Source organism: Mauremys reevesii, linkage group 11 (genome assembly GCF_016161935.1).
Source record: "Mauremys reevesii isolate NIE-2019 linkage group 11, ASM1616193v1, whole genome shotgun sequence".
In the NCBI taxonomy this organism is placed as follows: domain Eukaryota; kingdom Metazoa; phylum Chordata; order Testudines; family Geoemydidae; genus Mauremys; species Mauremys reevesii.
The window spans coordinates 16,044,238-16,065,407 of NC_052633.1; the positions used below are offsets into that span (position 1 = coordinate 16,044,238).

At 46.9% G+C, this 21,170-nt stretch overlaps 1 protein-coding gene across 2 annotated transcripts in view; it reads left to right on the forward strand.

Moving 5' to 3' along the window:
* Positions 1-2,026: 2,026 nt before the first annotated feature.
* C11H2orf80 (chromosome 11 C2orf80 homolog) overlaps positions 2,027-21,170 on the forward strand; it is a 39,864-nt gene continuing 20,720 nt past the window's right edge. The window contains exons 1-7 of one of the 2 annotated variants that reach the window (XM_039495564.1): positions 2,027-2,074; positions 7,752-7,948; positions 9,310-9,418; positions 10,330-10,411; positions 14,066-14,148; positions 14,289-14,376; positions 15,131-15,208. In XM_039495564.1, the coding sequence (XP_039351498.1) occupies positions 9,378-9,418; positions 10,330-10,411; positions 14,066-14,148; positions 14,289-14,376; positions 15,131-15,208 (372 nt within the window). In that variant the 5' untranslated portion in view covers positions 2,027-2,074; positions 7,752-7,948; positions 9,310-9,377. Of the gene's footprint in view, positions 2,075-2,717; positions 2,776-7,751; positions 7,949-9,309; positions 9,419-10,329; positions 10,412-14,065; positions 14,149-14,288; positions 14,377-15,130; positions 15,209-21,170 lie in introns of those variants that run through there. The other variant, XM_039495565.1, reaches the window with a different exon arrangement.

Genomic DNA, 21,170 nt, shown 5'->3' on the forward strand with positions numbered 1-21,170 from the left:
TTCACTCGCTGCACGGTCAGCTTCCCTGCTGGATTTCTCCTGGCTTACAGGCCTGGCGGCTTCACTTTTTTTGTCTGTTATCCGATTTGTTCTCACGCAGGAGCACAATACTGCGGTGTCTGTGTTGCAAAAATAACAGCAAGTGTTTTGGGTTAAAAAGAGCGGTTTCCGTTTATTTTTTTATCAAGTTTTGTAACACAATGGTGCATAGGTAGCTGTTCTTTCAAAAGATAAAAAAGTGGAACCAAATAATAAGCATCAGATGAGAATTTAAAAACAAAATGGTATAGACCACATGTGGGGGATTCTGCATAGAAACAGTTGAAGAATTGGGCCCTATATCTGGTAATGAAGATTATAACTGTGTGTCAGGAAGAGTCAGAACCAGTGTTGTCAATTCATGAGATTTTCTTTAGTGTCTTGTGCTGGTTGTTGTTTTTTCTTAAAGCTCCAGCTCCTGGAGTCATTTGATCATATGAGATCTCTCAGCTTTATTTATTTTTAAGTAGGTTTCTAATCCTCATTATATTTTAAAATATAATTTAAATAACATCAAAAATCTGATTTAAATAAAATATTAATTTATTAGTTTTAATGATTAATTTTTAAATTATCAATTTTTAATCCACCTGGCTTGAGGTTGGCAATACTATAGAACATTTTTGTATGAAGTGTAGAAAAAACAATGTATTTTTTAAACAAAGTATTAAAATGAATGACAGAAGTATAACAAAACCTCCTAAAGTCGGAGGCTTATTTTAAAGGAATTCTTTCAGCTCAAATTTGACCCCAAATTTAGGTTTGGTACTTCTGTAGACCAAACTGCAGGATCCAACACCTATCCAAGTATGGTGTGTTTCCTCTCTTTCTGGTGAAAGGATGACATGTGACCACATGTTCAGAGAACATTTTTTAGAAATAGTTTATTTAAAATTTTGACCCAGGTGGCAAATACATCAATACTTTCTAAACAAGTCAAAATTCTCTCATCTAACAATTGGTGTTTTCAGTACAACTGTCAAGCAAATATTATATGAAACCAATGCTTCACATAAAATGAAGTAAAGAAAATCAGTTAAAAGTTATGCACATTTCCTTAAGGAATAGCAATTTAAAACTGCAATGCAGACAGAATCAGAATGGGAAATGTAGGTGATAGTGACAGACTGAATCTTCCTCATGCTACTGTGGGAATTTGAATGACAGCTCTCTGCCTGAGCTCTAAATAATACATAGAATCAGAGGGTTGGAAGGGACCTCAGGAGGTCATCTAGTCCAACCCCCTGCTCAAAGCAGGACCAGTCCCCAGATTTTTACCCCAGTTCCCCAAATGACCCCACTCAAGGATTGAACTCACAATCCTGGGTTTAGGAGGCCAATGCTCAAACCACTGAGCTCTCTCTCCTGCCTAATAAACAAATACATTAATGGAGAGATCCTATCTTCTGGAACTGACCTTGAAAGGTCATCAAGTCCAGCCCCCTGTCTTTACTAGCAGGACCGAGTACTGATTTTGCCCCAGCTCCTTAAGTGGCCCCCTCAAGGATTGAGCTCACAACACTGGGTTTAATAGGCCAATGCTCAAACCACTGAGCTAGCCCTCCCTGCACATGCATGTTGTTACTTTTGCATAGCAGTTTTGAGGAATGTATTAACTTGTGATCACTAAGGCTCATGAATCGCTGGACTGTGAATAAGCTTAATGAGTTAACTCCTTTGCAACTCCATTCAGGGATGGATTGATAAAGATGTGAGGGCTGAAATTCTGTGATTTGGTAACAATTTCTTAGCTACACGGTGTACAAATGATGGGCCACAGGTGACCAATTGCTTCATTGCTCACCCTGCTGAATCACTGGCAGTATAGGTCAATATGGGTATGTCTACACTACCCGCCGGATTGGTGGGCAGCTATCGATCCAGCGGGGATCGATTTATCATGTCTAGTATAAACACGATAAATCGATCCCTGAGCCCTTTCCCATCAACTCCTGTACTCCAGCACCACGAGAGGCGCAGGCAGAGTCGACGGGGGGAGCGTCAGCAGTCGACTCACCGCAGTGAAGACACCACAGTAAGTTGATCTAAGTACACTGACTTCAGCTACGTTATTCACGTTATTCACGTAGCTGAAGTTGTATAACTTAGATCGATTCTCACCCCCCCTCCTGTGTAGACCAGGGCTCTGATGTAGAAAACAGTATTGAATGTACTTTTCTATTGCACCTTCTGTTCTCAAAGAATTGCAAATGTAATCAGATTCCTGGGACTTCATTAACAATGGGCTTGTACCAAGGAGGTGATGTAACTGCATAGAGTTAGACAAACACAACGCCGTAATGCAATCAGTGGTAGTTCATATGGAAGCCCATCACAGGAGATTCTTGGAATGCTGATGTAAACTGGGTAAAACTATGGCCCACACCCAATGCAGCTCAGGCTCACTTCAAATGATAGTCTGCATTTTGCATCAGGGCTAGACCCATTTCCACAAGCAGCCAACCATATTTAAATGAAGGAGATGCAGTGGGCAGGCTGTGTCTTTGGGAGCTTGATTTCCTTAAAGCAACTCCACTGAAGTCAATGGAGTTAAACTGGTGTCAAACAGATTGAGGCCCCAGATGTTGAACCCAGCTCCGTTACTAGCATAGACACAGCCTATATCAGGTTAATGGAGAACCTGATGGGAGCCTGTTTTGGAAAAGGTCCTTTTCCAGAAAACAATGGTCATGAAGCTATAGGACTTGGAACAAGAGATTGCACGATAGTGGAGAGGTGAAAGAAAATGAAGAAGAGAAAATACGGTACCAATTCTGTCCGTAATATATGGGGTGTTTACTAGACAGCCGCTAATAACAGTAAATCAGATGGTATTATGGAGATTTTTACATTGGATTTCTTTGGGCCTATTGGAGGCAACATTATAATCCAATCTAGGGCACAAACAAGGCTCCTCCATCCTCCTCTATCATGCGTTTTGCCAGAATGGCTACCTTGTGTGTCTATAATTTAACTCTTTTATAAGGATAAGTTGTTGGCCTATTGCTCCACCCCCCAACCTGGAGGACCAGCGGCCTTCTTTTCATCCACACCCTTTGACCTGTCCAATTTGCGTGGCCCTAAAACTCACACTGGCATAGTTCTCAGGGTCCCTGGAGCACAACAAGCCTTTCCCCAAACTGCAAACCTACTGTAATATAAGCTGATTGAGCTTTCTTTCCTTCCAGCTAATTGGTTTGATGATTTGCTGTTGATCATGATCTTTTATGAGCTATATCATGGCCAGATTTTAGTGGGTGGCAATGATGGGATTTTCTTGGTTGTTTGGGGTGTGTTTGCTTTTTTGAATTTTTCCTGATCCCATGAGTATAAGTATAAACTGGGTTAAAATTGTGAGTGATTCAGTTAGGGCTTGGCTACACTTACAAGTTGCAGCGCTGGTGGAGGCTTTCCAGCGCTGCAATTAACACCCCGTCCACACTTGCAGGGCACAACCAGCGCTGCAACTCCCTGGTTGCAGCGCTGGCTGAAAACCCATCCCGGCAGGGGTATAAGGAGTGCAGCGCTGGTGACACCAGCGCTGCTCAGCAGGTGTGGACACTCACCAGCGCTTTACCTGTCCTCCAGGGAATAAGGAGCTATCCCAGAATTCCTGTTCAGCCACTCTGCACATCAGTTTGCACTCTACTGCTCTTGCCTCAGGTGACCCGCCCTTTAAATGCCCCGGGAAATTTAAAAATCTCCTTCCTGTTTGCTGCAGCCAGGTGTGGAGTGCAATCAGTTAATCAGTTACAGGTTACAGGTAACCATGCCTCCACGCGGCAAACGAGCCCCAGCATGGAGCACAGGTGAATTGCAGGACCTCATCAGTGTTTGGGGTGAGGCATCTGTTCAGGCACAGCTGCGCTCCGGCCGTAGGAATTACGATATCTTTGAGCAGATAGCAAGGGACATGCTGGATAGGGGCCATCAACGGGACGCACTACAATGCAGGGTGAAAGTTAAAGAGCTGCGGAGTGCCTATTACAAAGCCCGCGAGGGTAATCGCCGATCCGGAGCTGCTCCCACGACCTGCCGTTTTTACAGGGAGATGGACAAGATACTTGGGGGTGACCCCACTGCCAATCCCAGGGTAACGATGGACACTTCTGAGCAGGCTGGGGACAGGAGGAGGAGGAGGCTGCGGGGAGAGGAAACCGCGAGTGAAGCTCCTGGGATGGGGAAGAAACCGCAGATTCCTGGAGGCATGCAGCCAGGAGCTCTTCTCAAGCCAGGAGGAAAGTACCCAATCGCAGCAGCCAGCAGTTGCAGAAGGACAAGCAGAGGAGCGGGGTACCGGTAAGCGGCTTTATTTTCTGGGTGGAAATGTTTCTGGAGAGGAAGGGGGGTTATGGATGCATGCATGGCAGCGTCTAGATGTGGAATAGCCCGTTGATGTGGTCTATCACGTCGCGGTAATCTGCTTCAGTTATCTCAGCAAAAGCTTCATCCAGAGCGTGGGCAATATGCCTACGCAGGTTTATAGGCAGAGCCACTGTGTCCCTTGTCCCAGTGACGGTGACGCGTCCGCGCCACTCTTCGGCCAGTGGGGGGGGGACCATTTCTGAACACAGGCACGCCGCATAGGGTCCCGGGCGGAATCCACATTGCTCTAAAAGAGCCCCCGCTGTTCCCTAGTGACTGCAGTAGGGAAACATCTTCCAGGATTAAGTCCTGTGAAAAATGTTGGGAGACTCTTTAGTGAAGAGATAGGGAGATAAGATCACCCCTGCATCTGCATCTTCACTCAACCCCTCTAGCACTCCAGATTACCCAAGCAACCAGCTCCTCTCACTCAAGCCCCTCTTCTCCCTATATAAGTAAACACTCCTCACTCACCATTTCGTGGCTTCTGTTGTGTTTTCCTTTTGGGATAAAGAATGCAAGTGAGAACTTGCAAGTGAGAACTCCTCAGTGTAACAATTCATGTCTGGAGATAGTGGATACAATGCTGCCCGTGTTAAATGTTGTCATTTCTGTGTCTACAGTGACCTTGACTGGACTGCCCAGATGTTCAACATCACAGAGGCTTCAAAATTTGAGAAAAAATCCCGAAAGAGCAAAGAGGACATGCTGAAAACTGTTCTTCAGCACTCTGCTACAGAGAGAAAAGAATTGAAGGAGTGGCGAGAGAAAGAAAGCAGGACCCGCAAGAGAAATGCAGTGGCCAAGAGGAAAAGCACGGAGCGGCTGCTAAGCATCCTGGAGCGCCAAGCGGAGTCTATAGAGTCACTCGTTGCCATGCAAGCAGAGCACTACCGTGCTACTCCCCCACCCGCCCCGTCCTTTGTGCCTTGTGCCCCAATGTCAGCTCAAACCACCTTTCCCCAGCATCCAGGCTCTTACCACCACCAGCTGCCTCCAACACCTGTACGTTCCCCAACCAGCCCTGATACCTACCACCACCCTTACCCTCTGCATTCAACCCCATTCACCATGCAGTATATGAACCCTGAAGTGCAGGATTCATTAAACAGCAATCCAGACATGGCATATGCAAACTTGTGACTGTACAGTTCACCAACCCACACCATTGCCCTCTTGTGTTAATGAAATGTTGTGTGTCTGTCTGTCTGTCAAGGAAGTTTTTTTCTTTTCAATAAAACAATTCTTGGCTTTGAAAACAGTCTTTATTATAGCAGATAGTGAAAGATACCTTAGCCCAGTAAAGAAAGAGGCACTGCAAATCATATTATTATTATGGATAATAGAATAACAGTGTAAGCAGTGCAATTCACTCCCATGCAAGGCAGCAACATTACTGTTGGCTTTCAGCCTCAAATTCTTCCCTCAAGGCATCCCTAATCCTTGAAGCCCTGTGCTGGGCCTCTCTATTAGCCCTGCTCTCTGGCTGTGCATATTCAGCCTCCAGGACTTGAACCTCGGTGGTCCATGCCTCACTGAATGTTTCACCCTTCCCTTCACAAATATTATGGAGGGTACAGCAAGCGCTTATAACCGCTGGGATGCTGCTTTCCCCAAGTCTAGCTTCCCATACAAACATCTCCAGCGAGCCTTTAAACGCCCAAAAGCACACTCCACAGTCATTCTGCACCGGCTCAGCCTGTAGTTGAACCGGTCCTTGCTCCTGTCAAGCTTCCCTGTATAGGGTTTCATGAGCCAAGGCAGTAACGGGTATGCGGGGTCTCCAAGGATCACAGTGGGCATTTCGACATCCCCTACTGTGATCTTCCTGTCTGGGAAAAAAGTCCCTGCCTGCATCTTCCTGAACAGGCCACTGTTCCGAAAGATGCGTGCATCATGCACCTTTCCAGGCCAGCCTGTGTAAATGTCAATGAAACGCCCGCGGTGATCCACAAGCGCCTGGAGAACCATAGAGAAATACCCCTTACGATTACCGTACTCTGATGCCAGGTGGGGGGGGGGCCAGAATAGGAATATGCGTCCCATCTATCGCCCCTCCACAGTTAGGGAAACCCATTTGTGCAAAGCCATCCACAATGTCCTGCACGCTCCCCGGAGTCACGGTCTTTCTTAGCAGGATGCGATTAATTGCCTTGCAAACTTGCATCAAAACGATTCCCACGGTCGACTTTCCCACACCAAACTGGTTCCCGACCGACCGGTAGCTGTCTGGATTTGCCATCTTCCAGATTGCAATAGCCACCCGCTTTTCCACCGTCAGGGCAGCTCTCAATCTTGTGTCCTTGCGCCGCAGAGTGGGGGCGAGCTCAGCACACAGTCCCATGAAAGTGGCTTTTCTCATACGAAAGTTCTGCAGCCACTGCTCATCATCCCAGACTTCCATGATGATGTGATCCCACCACTCAGTGCTTGTTTCCCGAGCCCAAAAGCGGCGTTCAACGGTGCTGAGCATTTCCGTGAATGCCGCAAGCACTGTAGTGTCACACGTGGCAGACAAATCCATATTGATATCATCGTCGGACTCCTCACTGTCACTTTGGAGCTGAAGGAATAGCTCGACTGCCAAACGTGTTGTGCTGGTGACACTCATCAGCAGAGTCCTCAGCAGATCGGGCTCCATTTGCCACAGAAATCGCGATTCACAGAGAGTAACAGAAAGACACTCACAATGGCGCCAAACGCTGCCGGAAAGAGTGAATGCTGGGATGTGAAGCGATGCACCACGGGGCGCTGGCAAACAGGAAGCGGAATGACCCGCACACTTCCTTCCCCTTCCCACAATACTCAGCGCCAAAATGGGACGAGGTGCTCTGTGGGATAGCTGCCCACAATGCACCTCTCAATACAGCGCTGGAAAGTGCTGCAAGTGTGGCCACACTGCAGCGCTGGTAGCTGTCAGTGTGGCCACACTCCAGCGCTGGCCCTTACACAGCTGCATGAGCAGCGCTGTAACTCCCAGCGCTGCAACTTGTAAGTGTAGCCAAGCCCTTAGTCACATTAGCCTTAATCTCTGGAGGGGAAATCCTGGCTCCATTGAAGTCAATGGGACAGTTGCCATTTCTTCCCAGGGGCCAGGATTTCCCCCTTGTAAGTTAGTACTCCCCATCCCCCACATCTGCTTCATACAGGTAGCTACTTTTACCAACAATTTTCATCACAGCTCAGAGTGAGGGACTCGATCTCCCTTGTCAGCCAGTTGTCAATGTTTCAGGCCAGCCATTCCCCTGTGAAACCCAATGCCTGGACATGTAAAAGGATCACTTAGACGCCAGGCCCAGAGCCCCACCTTAGGGCACACACTTATTTTTTTATTTCTCCCCATTCAGAGCATTGTTTCTAAGCAACAGAAGAAAGCTTCAGCTTTGTGCGAAGCAGCAGCCTAGTTTCCTTCAGCTGCAGCAGAGGCAAAGGAGGAACAACAGCATCGAGAGTGAATTCCATCCTAAAGCTACCAGGAAATAGAGCGGTTCCAAAGGCCCGATCCTTTTAATCACCATTGTACAAGACAGAGAGTCTGACGCAGGTAATGGACTATTTCTCATATACCGTGCGTGTGTGTGTGTGCGTAAAAAGACGGTATACATTCCTGTCGGTAGGATTATTAACTAGATAATTATTTTTCTGAGCATCTTTACAGTTATCAGTGGATTCCCTTTTTCTGAGGGACTCTCAAATGACAGAAAGATATGGTGTGATTTTTGAGCAGCTTTCAAAATAAGATTGAAGGGAGGCCTTGGATTCCTTAATCTGATGTGCTCTGAACTGCTTTGAAACCCCCTCCTTCATTAAATGGAAGGGTTCATTTATTTATTTGGTGTATGCAATCTGGCCAAGCCACAATGTTCTTAAATGCTGCATTAATAAACATTGGGGCCACGCTTCAGATGGAAAAAATCATCTCAATCCTCTTGGCTTCATTGAAGTTAATGAAACGACACTGATTTACAGCAGATGAGGATCTGGCCCAGGAATTGTGCTACTTTTAATCGGTGCATGGCAAGAAACTGTGTTGGCATTTTTTTTAGCAATTGTGCTAATGCTGTACATAAGTGCTGTCGTTTTTGATGCCTATTAAAGAGGGCACCTACATACAGTGTTGGTGGGCACATTAGACACACATATAAACAGCGTTCTCACTGCATGTTTGAACCTAAATGTTTGTGGTTTCATGAACTCTGTAAACCCATGGTCGAGGGGAAGTAATGCATGTAATTTGACTTGTTAATCATGTACAAAACATTGCCATAACTGTGGCTCATACCCTTGTTATCCCCACCCTGGCCTGCTGTAGCCTTCTCCTGTCCAGCCTGTCCTCTTTCCAACCCATTCAACCAAAATCATCTCCTTTGCCCCCCTTTCCAGTCCTGTCACTCAGGGACTACTAATACTCCCACATTAGGTGGATGGAGAAACAGGAAAAGCCTTAGGAGGTGGGAGAGTTGGTGAGCAGGATCTGTTCTGATGCCCTGTATGGAGGACAATACTAGACACATCTAAATTACTTAACTATGTAGATGCTGCTGTGATGGGTGCTCTAGAAACACGTAAGCTTACAGAGATGTCGCCCCTCCCTGCTCCAATCCCTGCACTGGCTTCCTGCCACATTTCACATCACGGTCAAACTCCTCACCCTTATGTTCAAGGCTTGGCCCAAGGATACCCCGAACTGTTACGGCTGTTGTTTACTTGTGTTACCAGAACGTCTTGTCTGCTTTCCTTTCCTGTTACATCCCCACTGGCATACTACTCCTCTGCCACTTCTGCAGCGCCCATGTTTTTGCAGGGGTATTGAAAGAGTTTGTGCTAATTCATCGATGGCTTTGGTTCAGTCCTTGTGATATTGACACATAGTGATCTGTCTTTCTGTTCCTTTTATTCTTTAAGCTGGATCTTAGCACACGGTCTGGATTGCAGCAGCCTCCCCACCAACTAGAACACTTCCCCCCCAATCCATGGAAAGGAAACGCCTAAAAAAAGAGATTGAAAAACTCTTGTAAGTACCGACTGCCAGGTAGTTCCCATACTGCACTATAGCAATGACTGTGTTCTAACGGTCCTGTCCGACATACCTTACATGTGTCCTCCAGCTTTCCCTTGTGGAAAGTCTGGGAAGCCTTCCCTGGGCATGCTCACCAGCTCCCACTGTCCTCCTTTTATATGCACTGGATAGGTAAACCTCCATGATTCAGAGCCTACCACTGCCCTGAGCTATGCACATAGAGAACTCATGCTGGCAGTGTGGGTTACGGTTCCTGTATAGTGCCTGCACCACACAAACAGGTAGGGTCTGGGCACTAGAATTACTGCCTTTAAGCTAACAGGCTACATCCTTTACCTCGCGTAGTAGAAGGTCCTGCTCTTAGATCCAGAGAGTCTGGGTTCCTCTCCACATACAGCTTCTCCAGGGATGTAATTCAACTTCCATTATATTCAATAGGAGGCTCACACCTGACTTCACTGAGGCTCCTTGTTTGAGTGAGTACGCCCCAGTCTGAGTCCAGGCTGCAGCTTCAGAAACCCAAACCCCAATGAAGCAGCCCTTTCAGGCTGGTGGTTGTGCAGTGACATCCCTACTGTATGCTCAAAGAGCCAGCGAAGCCTATCCCAAGCAGGCCCTCAGTCTGAATACTCTGCTTATCACTGTCCTCTCCCTTTATTTCTAAGCCTTCGGGGGATGCAGACAGCCAGGTCCATAGCTCAGAGTATAGAGATGGAAGCTGAGATTGCAAAAATAACAGGCTTTCCACGTCAGAACGAGGCTGCCATCGGGGGCTGGGATACCTGCTGAACCTTGCAGATTGTGAAGCTTTGAACTACAGTAAACACAGCCCTGATTGTGAGAGTTGCCAATGCAGTGGATTGCATAGCACAGGCTGTAACTCAAAGCTGCTCTCTTGCTTTTAGGGGAGATTATGTTGGCATCAGACTTCGGGAAAATGAATTCGACCCGAAAGGAAGACAGCAGCCCACCTTTCTCGATGATATGGTAACCAGACCATTTCTTATTCTAATCTTGCATTCTTAATTCCTGAATGAAAGAACTGAAGGGTGCCTGGTTTGATGCAGTTAAATAACTTGCTATTAATCCGTAAGCAAATATGTTTTATCTAGAAGAGAGGGAAACTATCTAGAGATCAGTTGCATATAACATTTTCAAAAGTATCTGAATCCCCTTTTCAAAAGAGACAGGTTCCTAAATCCCACTGACTTTCAATGACCCTAGACTCCTAAGTTCCTGAGTCACTTAGTCACTTTTTGAAAATGTTATTCCAGCTCTTTTGCCTTATGAGAGCTAAAATTAGCCGATTTACCTGGTATTAACTCAATTGGATCTAATTCAAACAGACAGAAGCAAACTATGTGATGTAGTTCCTTGGGGACCAACTGTATTAAACAATCATGCTTACAGCAGTCAGTTTAGTAGCTTAGGCTTTGGCTACACTTGCATTTCAAAGCGCTGCCGCGGCAGCGCTTTGAAGCGCTAAGTGTAGTCAAAGCGCCAGCGCTGGGAGAAAACTCTCCCAGCGCTGTCCGTACTCCACCTCCCTGTGGGGAATAACGGACAGCGCTGGGAGCGCGGCTCCCAGCGCTGGGGCTTTGACTACACTGGCGCTTTGTAGCGCCGCAATTTGCAGCGCTGCAGAGGGTGTGTTTTCACACCCTGCTGCAGCGCTGCAAATTTGTAAGTGTAGCCAAGCCCTTAAACAGGCTTAATGAGGCCTTCTTTGGCCAAGGCCAAGCCATTTAGCCTCAGTTTCCCCATCTATAACATGGAAGTAACATTTATCTGCTACTTGATCTTGATGCAGAAATTCCTGGGTAACATTCCACAGCCCTGTGCTGCTCAGGAGATCAAACTAGACGCTCATAATTATCCCTTCTGGGATAAAAATATAAGTTATGAAACCTACCACATGGTGATTGTCGTGTGAGGATTAGTTAGGTAATGTTTGTGAAATACAAGACTCCCATTGACTTCATTGGAGCCAGGATTTCTTCCTGTTATTACACTTGTGGATGGAAGATATCCATTATTTTACAAACTTCTCTGAAAACTTGTTTTTAGTGATATGATGACTTTACATGATTACAGGTATAAGTGGGGGAATGGTCCCGCTATCGTGGGGAACTTTCCTGGCTTCTGCACGACCCCGGTGACATGGGCTAGCGGAAGGATCTGAGTCCTCGCTCCCACTTCCTTTACCCAGAGGCCTCCCTGCCCTCGAGGACTCCCCTTGCACTCTCCTGTCTGGCAGAGTCCTCGTAACCCCAACAAGGCTGGGCCCAGGATTCCTGAGGGGCTCGACCCCCAACCTTGCTGTGGTCACTTAGGACAGGGGCTGGGGTGTCCCCACTCCGGGATGCTCTCTCTGCACTGGATGCTTTCCTGACCCACTGATCATTACATACGATTTAAAGCAATACAGTTTATTTAATTAACAATTAGTTTAAAAAGGAAACATGGGAAAGGTTAAAGGAAACACATCACCCTGCTCTGTGGCAGGAAACATCACAAACAATGTCCCTGGAATGTCAGGGCAGTTCCTTGTAGGTCCCAGGCCTCCTCCTCAGGCCCTGGCTGTGCTGCAGGGATGCTGTGGGTTGGACACTTGCTCTGGCGGCAGCCACACAGTCTCAGGCTCTAGGTGGCAGGAGCCTTCTTCCCAGTGTTGACCCCGCCCTGTCAGGGTTACGATCCCCCTCCAAGTCTGGCCTGCAAAGCCTCTTGGCTGAGGCATCTCCCTGTGCTGGGCCCACTGCCCAGGGTCCCCCTCGCTCTCCCCAGCTGCTCACTGCACCCAGCTCCAGACTGCTCCAGCCCCAGCCCCAGCTCCACTCTGCCTCAGCATGGCTGCTGCTGCTGCTGCTCTTCCTTCAGCTCCCTGGGCTGCTTCTCTGGCCCCTCTGGCTCTGGTTGCTGCAGCTCTGCTCCCAGAGCAGGTCTGCTCTCTCTGGGCTGTGCTCTGGCTTCGGGGCTGCAGCTCTGCTCCCAGCAGCTCAGCTTGGGCCCCTGCTTTCTCACCCCACTCTGTCTGTCTGACCCAGGCAATTCCAGCTCACACAGAGGACGGGACCCCCCTGGCCTCCTGACTCCCTGATTAGCTTGCCTGCCCTGTCAATCAGGCTGACCTGGAGCGTTGGCCTCTCGCCATTGTTCCTGGGGACTGTCAATCTCAGGCTCCTGATTTCCCATTGACCCTTCCCCTTTTGGTACTGGGAGCTAGCAACCAAAACACCCTCACTGAATGTTAGTAAGGGGATAACAGTCCCCTTACATAGGGATCCATTCACCTGAAGTCAGTTGCACGCCTGGAGCTTTTTTTCACTTATAGATCAAGTTAATTTTTATGAGATCACTTGCTAACATTAGCTGTAAAGGAAAAAAATCTAGAAGTTAGCGGTGGGCAAAGCCCAGTATTATTCACTTTATAGCCCTATAAACGTTCTATGAGATGGTCCCAGGATACTGTGACCAGTCAACTGTGACAAAGTTCAGCATCTATTGTACAGTTAGGGAAAAATATGTGAAGTTGATAAGGAAGGGCTTTTGAGCAGGTAGTAGATGAAGCCTTGACTCCACCCTCCCCAAAGGCACCAGCCAATGAAGATGAACCAGCACAGAGGCAGACGTAAGCTGTGCCTGGCAAAGGGCTGGTGCAGCTTTCTTTCTCTTGGAGCAAGGGAGAATCAGGACTCAAGTGGAGCTCCTCTAGTCCCAGGTCTGCACCTTACTTGGGGTTCATGGCAAATCCACGATCTAGCCCAGAGTGCTGTCAAATGCATAAAGGTAACAAAGAGAGAAGTTTTTCCCCCCCTTTTCAGTTATAATCACCCTGGGTGTTGTACTGATGGCAGGTGCACACCTTTTAGATTTTCAAGCGGATGGCGTCCCTTTAAATTATCCTAGCATATTGTATTCCCCCAGGATCAGCTCTGGGGGTGCCCCATTCTGCCATGGAGCTTTATGGCTGTGCTTATGCCTGGCAGAAAGCCCCAGAATGAGCACCAACATTTAGTTTCATGTCTCCGTTCAGAGACCATCAAAATGTAAGTCGCGGAATGTAGCCTTCAGCTGTAGGGCACAGGGCTCAGCCTGCCTGGAGGCAATTTTTGCGGTATTCATGATCTGCAAACGATAAGGTGCTAGAACAGGCTATGCTGGGTGTCTTATTTAGGCAGCCCCTGCAGCAGCTGATCACAATGTTTCACATGTTACAAAATAGCATTTTTTAGTCTATCTATCTAGGTGGATGTGGTCCCCATCATGGTAGTATGCGATCACCTCTCAGCCTTTAAGGTATTTATCCTCACCACACCCCAGGTGAGGTAGGGCAGTGCTATTGTACAGATGGAGAACTACGGCACAGAGACTGCAGGCCAGAGTTTTAAAAGGCATTTAGGTGCCTAGTGGGATTTCTAAAGCACCGACGTGCCCAGCACCCATTTTAAAATCAATGACTTTTAGGCACCTCGGTGGTTTTGAAAAGCCCACTAGGTTCCTAAATAGCATTAACAATCTGGCGCTAAGTGACTTTCCTACAGTCACATAGGAAGTCTGTAGCAGAGTAGGAAACTGAACCCAAGTGCGAGGCTAGTGCCCTTACTCCTGCACCATCCTGCCTTTCTATTCTGCTTTCAGGCTCATTACGACTTGGCCATCAATGTTGCTTTACTGTGGCTGAATGATTCAGAAGCCCAAAGTCCGTTGGCAGGAGGGAAAAGGTGAGTATGAACAGACGGAGGCCCCAATCCTGCAGTGGACTTACACCAGTGTAAAACTGGAGTAACTCAGGCATGAATCAGGACCAATATCTTTCAGACTAACCCTCTTTACTTATATTCCCTCCGATTATCCTGGATAGGAATTTGCCACTTCACAGCCGATACATCTATCCCAACCGAACTGAGAGAGAAGCCATGATTTTATCATTTTATGCCGGGACCTTAATGGTAAGGAAGCAATAATGATAGCAAGATCTTTTGTTCTCCAGCAGCTTCCCAGATGAACAAAATACTAGACGTGCCATGTACTGTGCAAGAGTCCAGGCCATGCAATGTACATATGTTTTTAAATATTACAGAACTGTCTAATTTTCATCAAGGGATGGGAGTTGTAACCTTTGGTTAAACACAGTAAAGATTAGGCACCGTTAGCATGTAGCAATCTGATGGAGAACAGGGAGGTGAATATCTTGTCTCACAAACAGGTTTTAACATAAGGAATATCAAAGAAACTGATGATAAAATAATAGTCTGAACAATTATAGCACAATGATCAAGTCAGAGCTACGCAGTGGTCTTCCAAAGCCCATGTTTCAGTATATCCCATGACATGCACAGCAATCCACAGATCTAATGAAGGAGCAATGGAATCAGTCCTGGTAGCAGAATGCTCTCGCCCCAAGTTTTGCTGATCTTTATGCAATGACGTGTTTTAGTCAGATTCCTGCTGTGTTCCACTATGTCTTCTCTGTGGCAGCAGGTCGCAAGAGCAAATGTCAGTGGGGCCATAGCAGCTACATGAGGCAACACTAGACGTGCATATCAGGTACCTAGCCCATAGGGTAACACTGGAAGTTAAAATCCTTCTAGTTGGTAAGGACTCTACAGGACGGGGTGTCATCCGGATTCTACATATTTATTAATTCAAACCCCAAAATACCCACCCCAAGGACTAAATCCTTCTCCTGACCTGATTTCACAGAACAGCATCCCCATTGAAGACGTCTTTGGGATTTACAGCACGGGGCCCTCGGCAACACGCTGGTACCGCTCTGCCAAAGTGAGTGGCAAGACTGTAAAGGTCTTTTTCTAATTGTTTGAAGCTGGCATCAGCTGGGTCTGTGCTGCAGCAGCTGTTGTTTATACCTGCTCTCCTGTGCGAATAACCAGAGCGGACTTAGTTGCTCAGCAGGCAATTACGGTTATCTGGCCAGTGGGGACTCTGACACAAATGAGCAGAGGAGAGCTGACCCAGCACCACACTGATAAGCTTTCTGCGGCCCATTATAAGCAGTTAAATACCGGCCAGAGCCATGGAGTGGAGTAGGCTGCCTGGCTTTTATTTTAAATTGCCGCTTGTTGGTTTCCACTTTGTTTGCTGGAGTTATATTAGGGCTGGATTCTCTGGATAGTTTCATCCCATCCAAACTCTGAGCATGCTCCATTCCAAATGCCTTGTCTCGGTCCCTGGGCAGTCTGCCTTTTCTGAGATCCTCTTCCAGTCCCCTGAGCACAAGCCTTCCAAGTGACAGGCCTGTGCCTCCACTTCCCTTTGAGGTGGGACTCCGGCATCCAACCACTCTGACTGGCTCTCTGGGTTACAGCCCCCTGGTTGCCAACTGGGATACCTAGCAGGCCCAGCGGGCTTAGCACCAGCAAGAATTTCCCGCTGGGAATCTGTGGACAGTGACCGTTTGCAGTGACACAGAAGCAGCTTCTCCAAAATAAAAAATATGATTCATTTTGCCAAACCATTCACAGCACTCAGGGCAATGGATTTAAAACAGAGATCCATGCATACTGTCTTACCTCCGCTTGGCTTTCTCCTCAGCCCACGGGCAGAGATGACTTAGGCCTGGCGCTCCTCTGCTCTCTTGGGCACCAACTTACAGCAGGTCCCTGACTCCCAGTCAGTCTCTGTGTCAGCCGACAGCAGTTGGCAAGCTGCAGATTCTCAGCTGTTGCCAGGATGGGATCTGAGGAGTCTCCTTTCCAGGGCTAGAAACCTGGCTCATGTTTGAGGGGATGTACCTAGGCCTTTGTTGTACCTTTCCTGCCTGGTTTCTTTAACAGCCCCTTTTGATCTATGTATTCGGGCAGGGTAATATCACACAGATACCCTGAGAGGCATATGATAACAACAAGACAAGCTTCCTAGCATAGGTGCTGGAACTACGGGTGCTGGGGGTGCTCCCGCATCCCCTGGCTTGAAGTGGTTTCTATATCCAGGGTTTACAGTTTGGTTCAGTAGCTCTCAGCAGCCCCACTATACAAATTGTTGCAGCACTCCTGCTTCCTAGTTCCCCGCCCACCTGCTGAAGAGAATTTTTTTTAAATGCATTTACTGTACGGGTGGGGGGGGGGGGTGAAATCAGGACGCTGCCCTAATCCAAACATGAGACTCTGTACTTCGGCTGACTGGACATGTGCAGCAAACTTTTTGCCTTATCTGCACTGAGGATTTCCATAGGAATTGAAACACTAAATCAGATTTGTGGTGCAGCTAGTTCGGAAGACTGTCTTTGACAGTGACCACTGCCAGATGCTTCAGAGGAAGGTGCAGGAGCCCCACAATATGCAGATGAGGGACAATTTGTCTCCCATGAAGATCTAACCCTAATCTCCAATAATTCGAGTTTGGTAAGCCCTGAAGCGGGAAGTTTGTGTCTCCCCCACATCCCCAAGTGTGGCTATTTTATTTCCTCTGATTTCAGCCATTAGTTGCTAGCCATGAGGGCAACATCTATAGGGTGTTTCCAGTTAGAAGTAAGCTAAAAAGGGGGTCACCACCATTACATCAGTTTGCCCTGTCTAGATGTGTGTTACTCTGATAGCTGGAATTGGGGCAAATTCCTGGTGTAAACAAGGCCTGAGAGGGATCCCACAGCTCCCTCCTCCCCCGTTTCCAGATGGCTCTAGTACAGCATGCTACAATAGCCATGGAAATGCTTACATCTGCCTATGCTGATGTGTGGATTTTTGCCAATAGCAAGTTAATTCTGTTGAAAACTATATTCTGGCAGCCTTCTGCAGTAATATTATCTCCCCAGGCAAACTGAACTTTCCCCTTGGCCTGTCTCTTCCTACCAATCTTCAGGCCACTTCCCTCTCTTACAGATTTTGCAGACCTGCGTGAATCGTTTTTGCCTTATATACTAGTAAGGCAGCATGTCAAGTAGATGAATTTAGCTGGCATGTGGAGGTTAAATGCAAGTTTTGAGATGAGTTATAGTTTCTGTTTTCTCATGGAAGGACTACTGCAGAAACGGATCTGGGAGGATCACAAGCTAAATATGAGTCAACAGTGCAACACTGTTGCAAAAAAAGCAAACATCATCGTGGGATGTATTAGCAGGAGGGTTGTAAGCAAGACACAAGAAGAAATTCTTCCGCTCTACTCCACACTGATTAGGCCTCAACTAGTGTGGAGAAACTGAAGAAAGTCCAGAGAAGAGCAACAAAAATGATTAAAGGTCTAGAAAACATGACCAATGAGGGAAGATTGAAAAAACTGGGTTTGTTTAGTTTGGAGAAGAGAAGACTGAGAGGGGACATGATAACAGTTTTCAAGTATGTAAAAGGTTGTTTCAAGGAGGAGGGAGAAAAATAGTTCTTCTTAACCTCTGAGGATAGGACAAGAAGCAATGGGGCTTAACTTGCAGCAAGGGGGGTTTAGGTTGTACATTAGGAAAAACGTCCTAACTGTTAGGGTGGTTAAGCACAGGAACAAATTGCCTAGGGAGGTATTGGAATCTCCATCATTGGAGACTTTTAAGAGCAAGTTAGACAAACACCTGTCAGGTCTGGTCTACATAATACTTAGTCCTGCCATGAGTGCAGGGGACTGGACTAGATGACCTCTCAAGGTCCCTTCCAGTCCTAAGAGTGTATGATCCAATGACACTGAAAGTCCTAGACCCAAACCTATTAAAAAAACCTAGGCTCAAAATACTCCTGCAAGATGCTGAGCTCCCTGGCTGTGATACAGCAAAGCGCTGAAGCACATGCTTGACTTTAAGCATATGTGTAGTCCCATTGGCTTCAATGAGACCATCTACATGCTTAAAGTTACACTTGATAAGTGCTGTGCTGGACTGGACGCAGATTGCTTAATAACTTGCAGGATCAATGGAAGACATTGGCATTTCTAGGCCTGGTTGCTTGGCTGTATGGGAACCTGTGTTTTAAAATGATCAAACATTTTCAAAATGCTATTATTTTCTTTGCTCCACACTGAAATACACAACCACACCAAGATAAATAATAGACACAAGGCCGCTGGGAGTGTTATCACTTATCTAACCCTTATCCTGTTACAGGGATGCCTGAGTTGTGGACTCAGATTCCCTGCGTTGCCAATGAAGCCACATACTGAATTAAAACTTGGAGTGCACGCACAGACTTGCTGCACCAGATGTGGTCTGCAGTGAATGCTTGGTCACTGAAGGCTTTATGGACAGTATTTTGTTTTTAGCCAGCTGAATAGGATCAATGCTCTGGTTGAAGAACCCAACTCTGGGAAAGGTAGGCCTCACTTTGCACCTCAGTCAATGAGTCTCATTCTTGTGTAGGCGCTGTCTTCCTCTGACATTTGTTCAGAGAAGGTTCAGTGTCTACTCCATTGAATGCAGGACCAGACACCCTCCTACTGGAAGGGGACACAAAGAGAAGGCCAAGCAGGTGTGAGTGCCATCCTCTGACCTCCCAAGGTCTTTCCCCATCAAAGATCCAGTAGATTTTCTCTTTACGGTGATGCCAAAAAGAGGACAAGGAAATGCACTGAACCACATTGGAGGGTGCAGTTACTTACAAGTCCTATACAAGTTGTGCATGAACTGTTACACTGAACAAACTGATAGGACTGGGACTGTGATTTTGTTGTTTGTAGTGCCTAGAGGGTCCACCTGGGAATGGAGCTGAACTGGAGCCTTCATTGTGCGAGACACTGTGCATACAACGAGAGTGTGTGCCTTCCCTTAAGTCCTTACAATCCAAACAGAGTGACACAGAGAGTAGGAGAATGGAAGCATCATCATCCTTGTTTTGCAGACGGTTGACCAGCCACAAAGTTAGATTAAGTGACTATCCCAAGGCAGTATAGGAAATCTGTGGCACAGCCAGCAGTTGAACCCAGAACTTCTGAGGCTCAGTCCTGTGCTTTAACCAAAAAAAAATCCTTCCTCAGTCCTAGAAATCTTAGCCAAATCTAGGAATCAGATATTTACATCTTTGCACCTCTCAGCATCATACCCATCGCTGTGAACATCCCCCTTGAAGTGAAACCAGCAGAACTTCCTTGTGGGATCACGTGTAAGGACCTGATGGAGCCATTGAGATCTCCCCCTTCCCCTGATCAAGTATCATGGCCATACATAGGGCTTGATCCGGCTCCATTAAAATCTGTTTTTCTATTGACTTGAACAGGAGAAAATTCCAGACTGTAACTGGGGATTCAAATGTCATCAAGCCACATTACCTGGAGGGAGTTGCAGTTGCTAAGGTGAGAGTGAAGAGGCATCTTGGCACTGCTGAGCTCATAGGAGGGCGCCTGGTATGTCCCATGCCTCCCAGACAAAAATGATCTGCATTTGGAGACAGAGGTCCTGAGTTAGCAAGGGGCTTAAGCATGTGCCTAACTTTAAGTATGTGAGAAGTTCTGCTGAAATTAATCAGGGCCAGAATCAGGAGCTAAACTGTGACTTTGTCAGGAACATAAGGCGTTTTCATTACGGTCCACAGAATATCCAGACATGTATTCATTAAGGAGAACCAGTCTCTTCTGGCTCCTGCCACTCATGATGATGCATTTCGTAAACTCAGCAACTGATGAACTGCTTTTTATATTTCCACCAGAGGCTCATGAATCAGCTGCAGTCAGCAAACATCAGTAGTAAAATGGGCTCATTCCACAAGCTCATTAATTGTAATTCTACACCCACTAATTTTGTTTCATAGTAAAACACTCCGAATCCAAAGTGGGCTCAATCCAGATTCTCAGTTTGCCTCTAATTGCAGAGAGACAAAGTTTTTGACCCCTCAACTCTGATTACTGCATGTCACTCGTGGTTAGACATGCAAACTACTGGGTGCAAACAGGGGCCTTTTTTAATGGTTTGAAATAACAGGTAGCTAGTCAGGAGAGTCTAAACTCAATTTAAGGGTTGGTAGCAAGGCAGATGGAGGCTTCTTGATACACAAAGGCCACATAGACCTGGGAAGTTGTACACAAGCTTCCCAACAGTACCCCCAGCTTTGGGAGGATCACCCTCTCCACAGGTGAGAGACAGTTCACTTCTATTACCATCTGTGTCCTGAGTCTCCTCAGCAGCACAGCACAGTAGACCAAATTCTGCCTCGACTGACATCCTCTGTTGACTTCTGGTGCCAGAGATTCTGCTGGACTTGCATGCAGTTGCATGGGCCATATGTCAGGGAAGAATTTAATCCATTACATGTCGTGCTTTTGTAGCATGGACTCACGTGCAGCAGGAGTTTAGCTGAGTCTCCCCATCTCATTTCATTTAATTTCATTTTGGAATTAAAGCTGTTCACAAAAGGGGAGGGAGAAGTAAATGCATTTCCACTAAGTTTGTCCACACTTAAAATACTGCAGCTGCACCAGCTGCACCTCTGCGCTTCCATGAAGATATTCCCTACTACGCCAGTGGGAGGGCGTCTCCTGTCACAGGAGATAATCGATTTCATAGGCTTTAAGGCTAGAAGGGAGCATCATGATCATCTAGTTTGATCTCCTGCACATTGTAGGTCACAGCACCTCAGCCACCCACTCCTAGTAGACCCCTAACCTCTGGCTGAGCTACTGAAGTCCTCAAATCATGATTTAAAGACTTAAAGTTACAGAGAAACCACCATTTACATTCATTTAAACCTGCAAGTGACCCATGCCCCAAGCCAATCTGACCCGGGGGGAATTCCTTCCTGACCCCAAATGTATTGATCAGTAAGACCCTGAGCAAGTGGGCAAGATCCACCAGCCAAATGTCTGGGAAAGAATTTGCTGT